At 41.4% G+C, this 13,569-nt stretch overlaps 1 protein-coding gene across 1 annotated transcript in view; it reads left to right on the plus strand.

Moving 5' to 3' along the window:
• The window catches only part of ktn1 (kinectin 1), a 121,058-nt gene that overhangs the window by 22,889 nt on the left and 84,600 nt on the right, over window positions 1-13,569 (plus strand). The window contains exons 9-11 of the mRNA XM_051919745.1: window positions 6,217-6,349; window positions 8,719-8,806; window positions 10,494-10,678. Of these exons, the coding sequence (XP_051775705.1) occupies window positions 6,217-6,349; window positions 8,719-8,806; window positions 10,494-10,678 (406 nt within the window). The remainder of the gene's footprint in view (window positions 1-6,216; window positions 6,350-8,718; window positions 8,807-10,493; window positions 10,679-13,569) is intronic.

Consider the following 13,569-nt stretch of genomic DNA (forward strand, 5'->3'; position numbering starts at 1 on the left):
TGTTGAAATGAAATAAATCAACCTCAACACCACAAATGTCCAGTCCTGGAAAATATCAGTATAGTAGTGTACCATCAGTATGTTTTTTTGTTAGTTATTTGAAAACTGTTAATAAATGTTTACAGAAACAACAAAATTGGGATATAGCATAGTTCCCTCTGCCTCTTTGTACCTGTTTGTACACATATATTAAAAAAAAAAAAAAAAAAGGCATGGCCCTTCATCTTGCATTGCCTTTCTTGTGTATGCATCTCCATCTCTTGATGAGGAATGCTGTGCAAGAACAATGTACTTAGTATTGTGTTTCAGAAGTGGCAATAATAGATTGGCCGTCTAGCTCTATGAAGCGGATTACTTGTATTCTGTTTTGTGTGTTGTTTATTCTCCATTTTTTAATATCCACTGCACGCCCAACCTGCCTGGATGGGGTTCTCCCTCCGAATTCCCCTTCCCAAGATTATTTCCACTTCATTTTCCTACAAGGTTTCTTTTGTAGTTTTTTCTTGCCATCTTAGAGTCAAGGATGGGGGAGGGGGGTATTGCTGTCAAAAGAGAGGACATGTTAAAGCCCATCGAGGCATTTCTTGTGCGATTTTTGGTCTATATGAGAAATAAATTGTTGTCTCTCTAATCACAAATACAGCACCTTACTGCTCCATTTATCCTCTTTCTGGCAATACCAAGCATTGGTGCTTCAACACTTCATTACTTGAAGATATCTTTTAAATTAGTTTTGTTTCTTCTTCTTTTTTCTTTTTACAACGAACTGTGGCTCTGCTGACAAAGGTTGTAATTTGTGATTTCACTATATGTTTTATAAGTCATTTGTGGACAAATCTGGGTATCAAAACCTTGGGCTCTCGGCTGTTGATGTTCTAATAATAATAAGACATTTTATTTATACAGTAATCCCTCCTCCATCGCGGGGGTTGCGTTCCAGAGCCATCCGCGAAGTAGAAACCATGTTTATATGGTTATTTTTATATTGTCATGCTTGGGTCACAGATTTGCGCAGAAACACAGGAGGTTGTAGAGAGACAGGAACGTTATTCAAACACTGCAAACAAACATTTGTCTCTTTTTCAAAAGTTTAAACTGTGCTCCATGACAAGACAGAGATGACAGTTCCGTCTCACAATTAAAAGAATGCAAACATATCTTCCTCTTCAAAAGAGTGAGTGTCAGGAGCACAGGCTGTCAGAGAGATAGACAGAAAAGCAAACAGATCAATAGGGCTGCTTTTAAGTATGCGAAGCACCGCGGCACAAAGCTGTTGAAGGCGGCAGCTCACACCCCCTCCGTCAGGAGCAGACAGAGAGAGAGAGAGAGACATAGAGAGAGACCGAGTTTGTTTTTCAAGCACAAATCAATACGTGCCCTTCGAGCTTTTAAGTATGCGAAGCACTGTGTAGCATGTCGTTTCAGGAAGCAGCTGCACAAAAGATAGCAACTGAAGATAATCTTTCAGCATTTTTAGACGAGCGTCCGTATCGTCTAGGTGTGCGAACAGCCCCCCTGCTCAATCCCCCTACGTCAGGATCTGAGAAACTCAGCGCAAGAGAGACAGAGAAAAGTAAGTTGGGTAGCTTCTCAGCCATCTGCCAATAGCGTCCCTTGTATGAAATCAACTGGGCAAACCAACTGAGGAAGCATGTACCAGAAATTAAAAGACCCATTGTCCGCAGAAACCCGCGAAGCAGCGAAAAATCCGCGATATATATTTAAATATGCTTACATATAAAATCCGCGATGGAGTGAAGCCGCGAAAGGCGAAGCGCGATATAGCGAGGGATTACTGTATAGCACCTTTCCCATGCTCAAGGCACTTACAGAATATAATAGAATGGCAGCATATACAGTATATAGCATTGTACAAACTAGATAAATAAAGAAGATTAAGACAGTGAATTCTGGCAAAAAAAAACGGACAACATAATTGATGGTCTAGCACACACACATACAGGTTACATTAGCATCTTGACAGAGAAGTAAACTGAGAGACGGGTAATAAAGTCAAGTAGAGCTAAAAGCCTTCCTGAACAGATGAGTTTTGAGTTGTTTTTTAAAAGAATTCATGGAGTCAGCTGATCTAATCAATTTCGGTAGGTCATTCCAGAGTCTGGGCGCTATACAGCTGAAGGCCCTGTCACCCATGGAGTGTAGATTAGTGTGGGGTACAACAAGATTGCCAGAATCAGAGGACCTTAGTGGGCGGGCAGGCACATAGTGATGGAGTAGGTCACTGATGTAGTTTGGCGCAAGGTTATTTAAGGCTTTGTAGGTTATTAGTAGGATTTTATATTCGATTCTGTAAGACACAGGGAGCCAGTGAAGATGGAGCAGGATGGGTGTGATGTGCTCGCTGCTACTGGTTCGAGTAAGGACCCTTGCAGCTGAGTTTCGAATAAGCTGGAGCTGTGATATAAGATTAGAAGGGGCACCTGCCAGTAGGGAATTACAATAATCGATGCGGGATGTGATAAAAGCATGGACAAGTTTCTCAGCATCTAATCTTTCAAGTCCAAGATTTCACTATCTTCCACATATTTTTCCCTACCCTTCTTTCTTCAACTAATATCAGTCCTGAAGTCATGTGGTGTTATGTTTTTCCCTCTTTCCTCTGTATCATCTGTAAGGCATGTTTAATTTCTTTTCACTCGTCAAAAAAAATGTCAAAACTTCATAGTATTCAAATCAAATAATTTTTTTTACCTCCTTTCTGTTTATGTAATCTGGTATTGTTAACCTACCTTCAGCTTCCCCAATACTCTTTGATTGTGTCTCTTATTATTTTAAAGTTTTCCGTAGTGTCTGCGTTATTCAGCCTTGACCACTCCCCTCCACACCGATTGCCCAATCATTACTCCTGCTGCAGACATCCTTTCTCCGTCCCATCCCGTGACACTCTAATTGCTGCTAACTCACACTTCAATGCAGTTGGTTATAATGGTAAAACAGAAAAGCCAATTATCTGCCCAAGAACGTTGAATTTTAGATTGCAATAGAAAAAGAGCCGGAAGCTGATAATGAATGTCGATGAAAAGAAAACAAACAAAAAAGAGCTGCATATAATACAAATCAAGAACAAATAGAATTGTTCAATAAACGAGAAAGAGAAAAATATATTCCAAGCAATATGCGAATAGAAATGCAAAAAAACAAAGTTTAAGTTAGAGGCTAAAGTAAATCATAATAATGTTTTCAACGAGGCGTTAATGTAATTTAATTTTTTATTGACTTTTTATTACATTTTTACTTTTAACTTTTTTACTATATTTATTTATTGGTATTTAAAACAGAATTATAGTGAAATACTCAAGTAACTGATTTTCTGGGTATAATAACTAAGGACCAAACTGTTTTCCTCTCACGCCACTTATGCTCTATTATTTACCAACTCTCTAAATACAATTGCCCTCTTTAACGGAGGGGCGCCTCGACACCCTTCGAGCTGCTCAGCCATGAGATTGCGGGCACCCAACGGCCGCCCCCGGGGGTTGGCGAGCAAAGCAAGCAGGGGGCTGATCCCCCTTGTAATTAAAGAACAAAAAATTGAACTTTTAGAATTCTAGCCATCAGCAAGTTCACTGCCAACACTGAGTGACATCTTTACTTCCTTCATGTTCCTCTCACTTTCATCCATGTGTGTTGGGACTGTTCTCCTGTCATCTTCTGGGCCTTTGTTCATAACTCTCTTCCTAAGATTTTTTTTTTCCTTTAATATACATCTCCTACTGGACATTTTCCTACTCTATGATCTGTCTGCTCTCTCACTTTCATGTTTCCAAGTAGGGTCTTTCATTGCTGCCAAGCTTGCAGTGCTTTCTCGATGGAAGGAACCCAGTACTCTTTCTTGTAATCACTGAAGGTTTACTTTTCTATAATTTATTGGATTCAATGCATTGCACTATATCAACATTGTTAAATGGACAGCTACTACTTGTTTAGTGGTGGCATGGAGGGCTGTAGGTTTTCAATTATGTTTGATGCAGGTTTAATTTCATATATTCCTGTGAAAATTGGGTTTGCTGAGTATTGTGTTTTCTAATTGTCTTGAAAGAAGAAAAAAAAAGAAAAATATCACAGGTGAATGATAGATTTGATGTGTGTGGCCTGACTTTTGTATACTGCAGTATAGGATGCTATTGAGTACAGTGGACAGAAGTAGGCATTGCTGACTTTAAAAAGACTTTTTACAATAGTAATTTTTAAATATGTTGAAATATGCCATCTGTTCTTTTTGTCTTTAATAAGAGAGAAATCTAGTTTTTGCTTGCTTTGATGAATTGAAAACAGTTCTTGCGTAAATCAGCAATAAGCTGGTGATCCTGGCTTAAAGAATTATATAAGGGAGAGTAACATTCTTTTAATTTACTAGAAAAGTATTTGAGTCTGCTGTTACTAAGATGTTACTAAATCTTTAGATTTAAGAGCAGCAAGAAGAATAATCTGTCCAAAAATGTTTGTTAAAGGGGGTGTTTATAAACTTGCCCATTTTACTAATGCAGATATAAACTTTTCAAAAATAAGAACAGGCATAGGTGGAACAGTTCCTGGAAATAAAATGCAAAAAGGAAGCTGTAAAACATTGCAGTACTCCACAATAGATGTGTACAGTAGTAACTTGATATCAAAACTGGTTGAAGAAAAACGAACAATGGTTCTTATACATGAGTGTCAATTTTTAGATATCTATGAGACCAAACGCACGAAGACGTAATAAAACTTACAATGAGCATACCCTTATATGATACATTAGGATTTGGATACACTCTTTGACTTGTTAATTTTATCCTTTTAAAAGTATTCAAATGGACAGTACTGAAGACACAGTCACAGTCAATGTTTATATTTAGTCATTTTCCTTTCTGTCTCTTTTCTGTTTATGTTGCGTGGAAAAGGAAAAAGCCATTCTTCTTGCACTTTCATATCCCCTTTCCATATATAAAAGGTTATTTACAAAGACTCTGTTTTCTGTTTCCTGTTTGCTACATCCTTAGGCAGTTTGCTGCCTTATTCTTGTACAGCTAGGTTAAGAAGGGAGGTGATGATTAGTGAGCAGCAGTATGGTTTCATACTGGAAAAGAGCACCACAAATGCGATGTTTGCTGATTGTTGATAGAGAAGTATAGAGAAGGCCAAAAGTAGATGCATTGTGTCTTTGTGGACCTAGAGAAAGCATATGACAGGGTGCCTAGCTGGCACTGTGGTATTGTATGAGAAAGTCGGGAGTGGCAGAGAAACGTGTAAGAGTGGTACAGGATATGTTTGTGGCAAGTGTGACAATGGTGAGGAGTGATGGATGTGTTTAAGGTGGAGATGGAATTACATCAGGGATCAACTTTGAGCCCTTTCTTATTTCCAATGGTGATGAACAGGTTGACATACAAATTAGACAAGAGTCCCACTGGACTATGATGGTTGTGGATAACCTTGTGATCTTTAAAGAGAGTAGGAAGCAGGTTGGGAAAACTGGAGAGGTGGAGATATACTCTAGAAAGGAGAGGAATGAGGTCAGTAGGACTAACACAATACATGTGTGTGAATGAGAGGGAGGTCAGAGGAATGGTGAGGATGCATGGAGTAGAGTTGTTGAAGGTGGATGACTTTAACTACTTGGGGTCAACAGTAAAGAGTAATGGGGATTGTGGAAGAGAGAGCAGGCAGAATGGACTGGACGGAGAAGAGAGTCGGGAATGATTTGTGACAGATGGGTATCAGCAAGAGTGAAAGGAAAGGTCTACAACACAGTAGTGAGACCAGCTATGTGATATGGGTTTGAGATGGTGGTACTAACAAAAAGACAGGAGACAGAGCTAGATTTGGCAGAGTTAAAGATGTTAAGATTTGCATTGGGTGTGACGAGGATGTACAGGATTAGGAAGGAGTACATTTGGGGGTCAGCTCAGGTTGGATGATTTGGAGACAAAGCTAGAGAGGCGAGATTGAATTGATTTGGAAATGTGCAGAGGAGAGATCCAGGGTATATTGGGAGAAGGATGCTGGGGATGGAGATATTAAGCAAGAGGAAAAGGGAAGGACTAAGAGGAGGTTTATGGATGTGGGATGAGGCAGTGGGTGTGACAGAGCAAGATAGAGGACAGGAATATACAGTATGGCAACAAATGATCTGGTGTGGTGACCCTTTCTGGGAGCAGTCAAAAGAAATCATCATATACAATAATTAAATGTAATTAATAATGTTTGTGATTTTAGGCAGTCGTCTGAGCTCAGCAAGCTTCGTGCAGATTGTGGGCGACTGATGACTGAGTTGTCAGAGAAAAACAAGCAACTGCAACAAGAGGACGTTCAGAGAAAGAGCATGGAAGTGACCTACAAGCAGTTAGAGGTAATAGTTGTCTGTGTTCAGAGTATGCTATACAGTGGAACCTCAGTTCACGAACGTCTCGGTACACGTACAACTCTGTTTACGACCAAAAAGTTTGCCAAACTTTTGCCTCAGTTCACGACCACACACTTGGTATGCAAACAAGCCAGTTTCCCTTTTGGTTTGTGCGTGCTGATGATTTCCACACGTGTTGCATTATTCTCGGTCAGACATGCGTGCGTGCATTCTTTCGCTGTGAACTCTTTGTGCTCTATTTCATTTCCCTTCCGGTTCGTACACGCCGATTACTGTATTTAAACACGTGTTCAGCCTCTCCCTGTTTGTTGTTCTCAGTCAGATGTGCGTGCTTTACCTGTGAACTCTTTGTGCTCTACAGTATTTCGTGTACTTTTGCAGTTAACCATGGCTTCTAAGCAAGTGAAGAGTGGTGAAAAGAAAGTTTTGCAGAAAATTGAAATCAAAGTAAAGAGAGAAATTATTGAAAAGGTATGAGCGTGGCATTCGTGTTACTGATCTTGCCGCTGAGTACAAGAAGTCAAAACCTACAATTTCGACTATTCTACAGCAGAAAGAATCTATTAAAGCAGCTGATGTTGCAAAAGGAGTTACAGCGTTAACCAGGTAGAGGCCTCAAGTGCTGGAAGAGGTGGAAAAACACTGTTTACCGGTTTACTCATTTACCAATTTGAGAACCCTCCTGCTTTCAAGCAGCACAATGTAAACAAAGCCAGACTGCCAGTGATGTGGGGGGCAAACACGAAGGGCTGGGTCACAAGGACTTTGTTTTTGGAATGGCTGCACGAGGCTTTCGCTCCCACCAGCTAAACAGCTAAAAACACCAGAAACCCAAAAAAATACCTGAAGGAAAACATCCCTGCATCGCGGAGCCAGACTCCCTCAAAACTGTAACCTCCTGTCCACCCATTTTCTCATCACTTCATGCCAGACCTGGACTCATGCAAGGTTAGTTTTCTTGGTGGTTTATGGTTAGTTTTTGTATCACCGATTTTTCAAATGTTCCTTTTTTTCCCCTGTGCTTAAAACTCAATTAAAAAAAAAAAAGTGTTTATATAGCGATCGGTTGCAAGGCTATAGCGCGAACTCCTGTAAATGTTACTTTCTTGGTTGCTTGTGGTTGGTTTTTAAATAAAGTTCGGATCTGTTCAAATGTTCCTTTTTTCCCCTGTGCTTAAAACTCATTAAAAAAAGTATTTATACAGGATCGGTTGCAAGGCTATAGCGCGAACTCCTGTAAATGTTACTTTCTTGGTTGCTTGTGGTTGGTTTTTAAATAAAGTTCGGATCTGTTCAAATGTTCCTATTTTTTCCCCTGTGCTTAAAACTCATTAAAAAAAGTGTTTATACAGCGGTAGGTTGCAAGGCTATAGCACGAACTGCTGCAATGTGAGAGAGAGAGAGAGAGAGAGAGAGAGAGAGAGAGAGAGAGAGAGAGAGAGAGAGAGAGAGAGAGAGAGAGAGAGAGAGAGAGAGAGAGAGAGAGAGAGAGAGAGAGAGAGAGAGAGAGAGAGAGAGAGGGAGAGAGAGAGAGAGAGAGAGAGAGAGAGAGAGAGAGAGAGAGCTGCTGAGCAGGGAACCTGGGTGTCAGTGTTATTCAATGTTTTTACATTAGTTTACTATTACACTGTGCATTCTATGGAATAATTAACTATATTTGTGCTTAAAAAATCTTTAAAAAAATATATTTACTTATAGTTCATACGGTGTGGAACGGATTAATTGTATTTACATGCAATCCTATGGGGGAAATTGCTTCGGTACACGACCAAATCGGTTTACGACCAGAGGTTTGGAACGAATTATGGTCGTGAACCGAGGTTCCATCCATTCATCCATTGTCTTCCGCTGAACCGAGGTTCCACTGTACTAAATTGTTTTTGGCAAGACAGGATGTTACACTCTAGTAATAATTATGCTAGAAAAGCCAGAGATTGCCTGAATGGAAAAAAATGCTTCTTTGATATTAAGGATCGACCAAAATAAAGTTTTCCTTTTACCTGAAATAATACTGTTCATTAATATCACTGAACTTGCAAAATCAGTAAATAGTCATTTTGTGAGTGTGGTGCATGGGCTGGTGCATACATTGTTTCTGGGCCTCTTGTTTATGACTTGATCCCTAGCAGTTCCAAATTTGATGATGCAAGTTAGATTCATGAATATGATGTAAAGGTCTATTTTTCACACATTTAATGACATTTTTCTGAAAATTCCACTGTTTACTCTGTCTCACGGTTTAAAGTTTTTTCTTTTGGTATTGCTCTAGTGAATTTCTGAATTTGCTTACCTGTTGTCTCTTTCCCACAGTACTCAATATGTACATTAGGACTTTATGCATTTGTGTCTTGCAGAGTAAATTGCAGGAGTCTGAAAGAAGATGGGAGGAGTTCATGCACAAAGTGACTGCTGAGCATGATAAACTGCAGGCCTCTAAACAAGGTGCTTAATGTGGATAGGAAATCCAACTGCTCCTTTGTTTTGTGTCTGATATTGGTGTGCCTCTTGCATGTGTGTGTTTTGGGGAGAGAACTTAATTATTGGTTAAAGATGTGACTTGTGTCTAGCCATATGAAAGTGTTTAAAAAAACAAACAAAAAAAAACTGCTTGTTTCTTTATGCACACAGTCCTAGACAATGTTTTGAATGTGGAATCACTTTCAGTTAAGTTTCCCCTTGTTAATAAGCTGTCTTGTAAGCAAATATTGCCTTTTGTGATCCTGAAGTATACTTCATAAAACTTGCTCATTTGCTTCTTTTCCACTTACGGATTGATGAAATGCTTGATGTTAAAACCGCATAACCTGATTTTCTTCCAAAAAATTGGGTCGAGTAGAACAAATCTAAATCTGCATCTTGTGAAAGATAGCCCGGACACAGACAGACACTGAGGCTCACGATGTCCAAATTACGCACCATTTATTTACAACACCACACACAATATCGTGCACAACCCAGAAACCCAGTCCTTTTCACTACTCTTCAGCTGCCTCCACTCATCTCCTGCAAGCTCCATCTTCCTCCTCCTGACTCTGGCTCTCTGAATGGAGTGAGACGGCCCCTTTTATCTCGCCCTGGATGTGCTCCAGGTACTCTGTAATGGTCTTCCGGCAGTACTTCCTGGTGTGGCGAAAGTGCTGCCCTTGCATCTGGAAGCACTCCGGGCATACACAGTTCCTGGTTCGGCAGCACTTCCTGGTGTGGTGGAGGTGCTGTCCTCCAGGGCTCAGGAACCACTTGGGCGCCCCCCTGGTGGTGGCCACGGACCCCCACAGAGTTGAGCTTTCCAGCTCCGTATCCATGGCCCCTGATGGAATCCTGGGGGGCTGCCCTCTTGTGCCCAGGAGAGATATTGCCTCTCTCCTGGTCCTTCCCTGCTCCAGGTGTCCCGGTGGGGCAAGGTCCCTGGTTGTCTGCCACAATCTCTTTTCTGCTTTTTCCTCAGTCTGTGATTCATAACCAGTATTGTTAATGAACGTAAGATGTTTGGTGTGCTCGCTGCCTTTTTATTTTCTTGTTTTTTGTTGCTATTTACTGCAGTTGCTCTGAACAACTCAGTGTTTCATGTGTTTTTTTTCTTTACTCTTTCTTTCATTGTGGGATATATTCATTATTCCTTGTTTCATGCATGTTGTGTCAAATTGCTTTTGCACGATTTCCATTAAAAATAAGCATAGTCATTTTTTTTTCTGAATCTGCTGATTACACTAATGTACAGAAACAAAACAAACACTGATGTTTCATGTTGTATTGAACTTCTCCTTCCCTTCTACTTTATTGGTACAGCACCGTAGTCTAATGTTCTGCAGTCTATCTAGACAATTGGCAATTTAATTTTGTCCCCATGCATGGATTCATAAGGCAGCTATCTAAATGTCTTTGTAAGTTCTTATTGGCGATGAGTCAAATGACATCTTCAACAGTAAGATGGTCACTTGTCATTTTGAATTGAATTGGAGTTGGTGTAAAGTCATATCCAGTGTCCGGTATTGTTGGATAATAGGTAAAACAATAGGAGTCAATTAAAAAAAAGTCTTGTAGTTAAGACTTAGACATTAGAAACTTAAATAGACAAAGGTGCTAATTGCTGACTTTGATGCCATTTTAAAATTACTTTTGTATTTTACAGAGCTTCAAAATCAGCTCTTATCAGTAGAATCTGAGATTGGCAACAAGAACAAAGAGGTCCAGACACTACGCAGCAGCCTCACTGAAATGCTATTGACCAAGGAACAGCTGGAGAAAAGGATTATTCAGCTTCTGGAGGCCTCCCAGCTTAATCGAGCAGATGATGCCCTACAATCACAAGTACAGGTACTTTGGTTTTCTGAGCAATAGAAGTAATTTATTGGCAGCATATAGTATTTATTATCAAAGCTTGCTTAGAGTCTAGCAGAAAAAGTCAAAGTGAACTTTGTCATCTCAACCATATACAGTAATCCCTCGCTATATCGCGCTTTATCTTTCGCGGCTTCACTCCATTGCTGATTTTATATGTAAGCATATTTAAATATATATCGCGGATTTTTTGCTGGTTCGCGGATTTCTGCGGACAATGGGTCTTTTAATTTCTGGTACATGCTTCCTCAGTTGGTTTGCCCAGTTGATTTCATACAAGGGACGCTATTGGCAGATGGCTGAGAAGCTACCCAACTTACTTTTCTCTCTCTCTCTTGCGCTGACTCTCTCTGATCCTGACGTAGGGGGTGTGAGCAGGGGGGCTGTTCGCACACCTAGACGATATGGACGCTTGTCTAAAAATGCTAGATTATCTTCACGTTGCTACTTTCTGTGTGCAGCTGCTTCGTGAAGCGATATGCTGCACGGTGCTTCGCATACTTAAAAGCTCAAAGGGCACGTATTGATTTTTCTCTCTCTCTCTCTCTCTCTCTCTCTCCCTGCTCCTGACGGAGGGGGTGTGAGCTGCCGCTTTCAACAGCTTTGTGCCGAGGTGCTTCGCATACTTAAAAGCCAAACAGCCCTATTGATTTGTTTGCTTTTCTCTATCTCTCTGACATCTGCTCCTGATGTGCACTCCTTTGAAGAGGAAGATATGTTTGCATTCTTTTAATTGTGAGACGGAACTGTCATCTCTGTCTTGTCATGGAGCACAGTTTAAACTTTTGAAAAAGAGACAAATGTTTGTTTGCAGTGTTTGAATAACGTTCCTGTCTCTCTACAACCTCCTGTGTTTCTGCGCAAATCTGTGACCCAAGCATGACAATATAAAAATAACCATATAAACATATGGTTTCTACTTCGCGGATTTTCTTATTTCGCGGGTGGCTCTGGAACGCAACCCCCGCGATGGAGGAGGGATTACTGTACAAGTATACAGATAGATGAAATTGCGAAGCTCAGGATCCACAGTGTAACAACATGACATGCAAATAATAAATTAAAAATAAAATTTAAATTTAAAATTAAAACACAAACAAGACAAGACATTGTGCAAAGACAAGACAAAGAAGTAGCAGCAATATTGATGTGTAAGATATGTAATATAATAAATAAAAATTTCTGATTTATCTATATCTTTTATTTATCGGTGTATGATAATAGTTGTTTAAGACGTGTCTAAACAATGACAGGTCAGAATGTTTCACAGCAGAAGGATAACAAGAGTGTCAAAATACTTAAAGGTCAGCTTCTCTTGGAAGCCTCCAACTATTTAACATCAATAAGACAATCAGTGTCAAGTTTATTCAGCACATTTAAGTGCTATTACAGTATGACAACCTTTTCAAAGAAGTACAGTGGAACTTCGGGTCATGACCGTAATTTGTTCCAAAACTCTGGTCGTAACCCGATTTGGTCGTGACGCGAAGTAATTTCCCCAATAGGATTGTATGTAAATACAATTAATCCATTCCAGACCGTACAAGCTGTATGTAAATTTTTTTTTTTTTTAAGATTTTTAAGCACAAAAATAGTTAATTATACCATAGAATGCACAGAGTAATCCGTCTGTCTGTCTGTCCGTCCATCCATCCATCCATCCATCCTCTTCCGCTTATCCGAGATCGGGTCGCGGGGGAAGCAGCTTAAGCAGAGATGTCCAGACTTCCCTCTCCCCGGTCACTTCTTCTAGCTCTTCCGGGACAATCCCAAGGCATTCTCAGGCCAGCCGAGAGACATAGTCCCTCCAGCATGTCCTGGGTCTTTCCCGGGGCCGCCTCCCGGTTAGACGTGCCCGGAACACCTCACCAGGAGGCATCCTGATCAGATGCGCAAGCCACCTCATCTGACTCCTCTTGATGCGGAGGAGCTGCGGCTCTACTGAGTCCCTCCTGGATGACTGAGCTTCTCACCTTATCTTTAAAGGGAAAGCCCAGACACACTGCGGAGGAAACTCATTTCAGCCGTTTGTTTTCGCGATCTCGTTCTTTCGTTCACTACCCATAGCTCATGACCATAGGTGAGGGTAGGAACATAGATCGACTGGTAAATTGAGAGCTTTGCCTTGCGGCTCAGCTCCTGTTTCGCCACGACAGACCGTTGCAGAGCCTGCATCACTGCGGATGCCGCACTGATCTGCCTGTCAATCTCACGCTCCATTCTTCCCTCACTCGTGAACAAGATCCCAAGATAATTGAACTCCTCCAGTTGGGGCAGGAACTCGCAACCACCAAAGCCGCATTCCGCTTGGCCTGCCCGGTACCTATCAGTTGCCTCCAGAGGCCCACAGGACAAAAAGGTACCGTAGGACTCCTCCTTCAGCTTGACTGCATCCCTCACTGCCGGTGTCCACCAACGTGTTCGGGGATTGCCGCCACGACAGGCACCGACCACCTTACGGCCACAGCTCCGGTCAGCCGCCTCAACAATAGAGGCACAGAACATGGCCCATTCTGACTCAATGTCCCCCCACCTCCCTCGGGATGTGGTCGAAGTTCTGCCGGAGGTGGGAGTTGAAGCTACTTCTGACAGGGGACTCTGCCAGACGTTCCCAGCAGACCCTCACAACACGTTTGGGCCTACCAGGCCTGACCGGCATCCTCCCCCACCATCGAAGCCTATTCACCACCAGGTGGTGATCAGTTGACCGCTCCGCCCCTCTCTTCACCCGAGTGTCCAAGACATGTGGCCGCAGGTCCGACAACACGACCACAAAGTTGATCATCGAACTGAGGCCTAGGGTGTCCTGGTGCCAAGTGCACATATGAACACCCCTATGCTTGAACATGGTGTTCATTATGGACAAT

The sequence above is a fragment of the Erpetoichthys calabaricus genome, chromosome 16, assembly GCF_900747795.2.
Source record: "Erpetoichthys calabaricus chromosome 16, fErpCal1.3, whole genome shotgun sequence".
NCBI classification, from domain to species: Eukaryota; Metazoa; Chordata; class Cladistia; order Polypteriformes; family Polypteridae; genus Erpetoichthys; species Erpetoichthys calabaricus.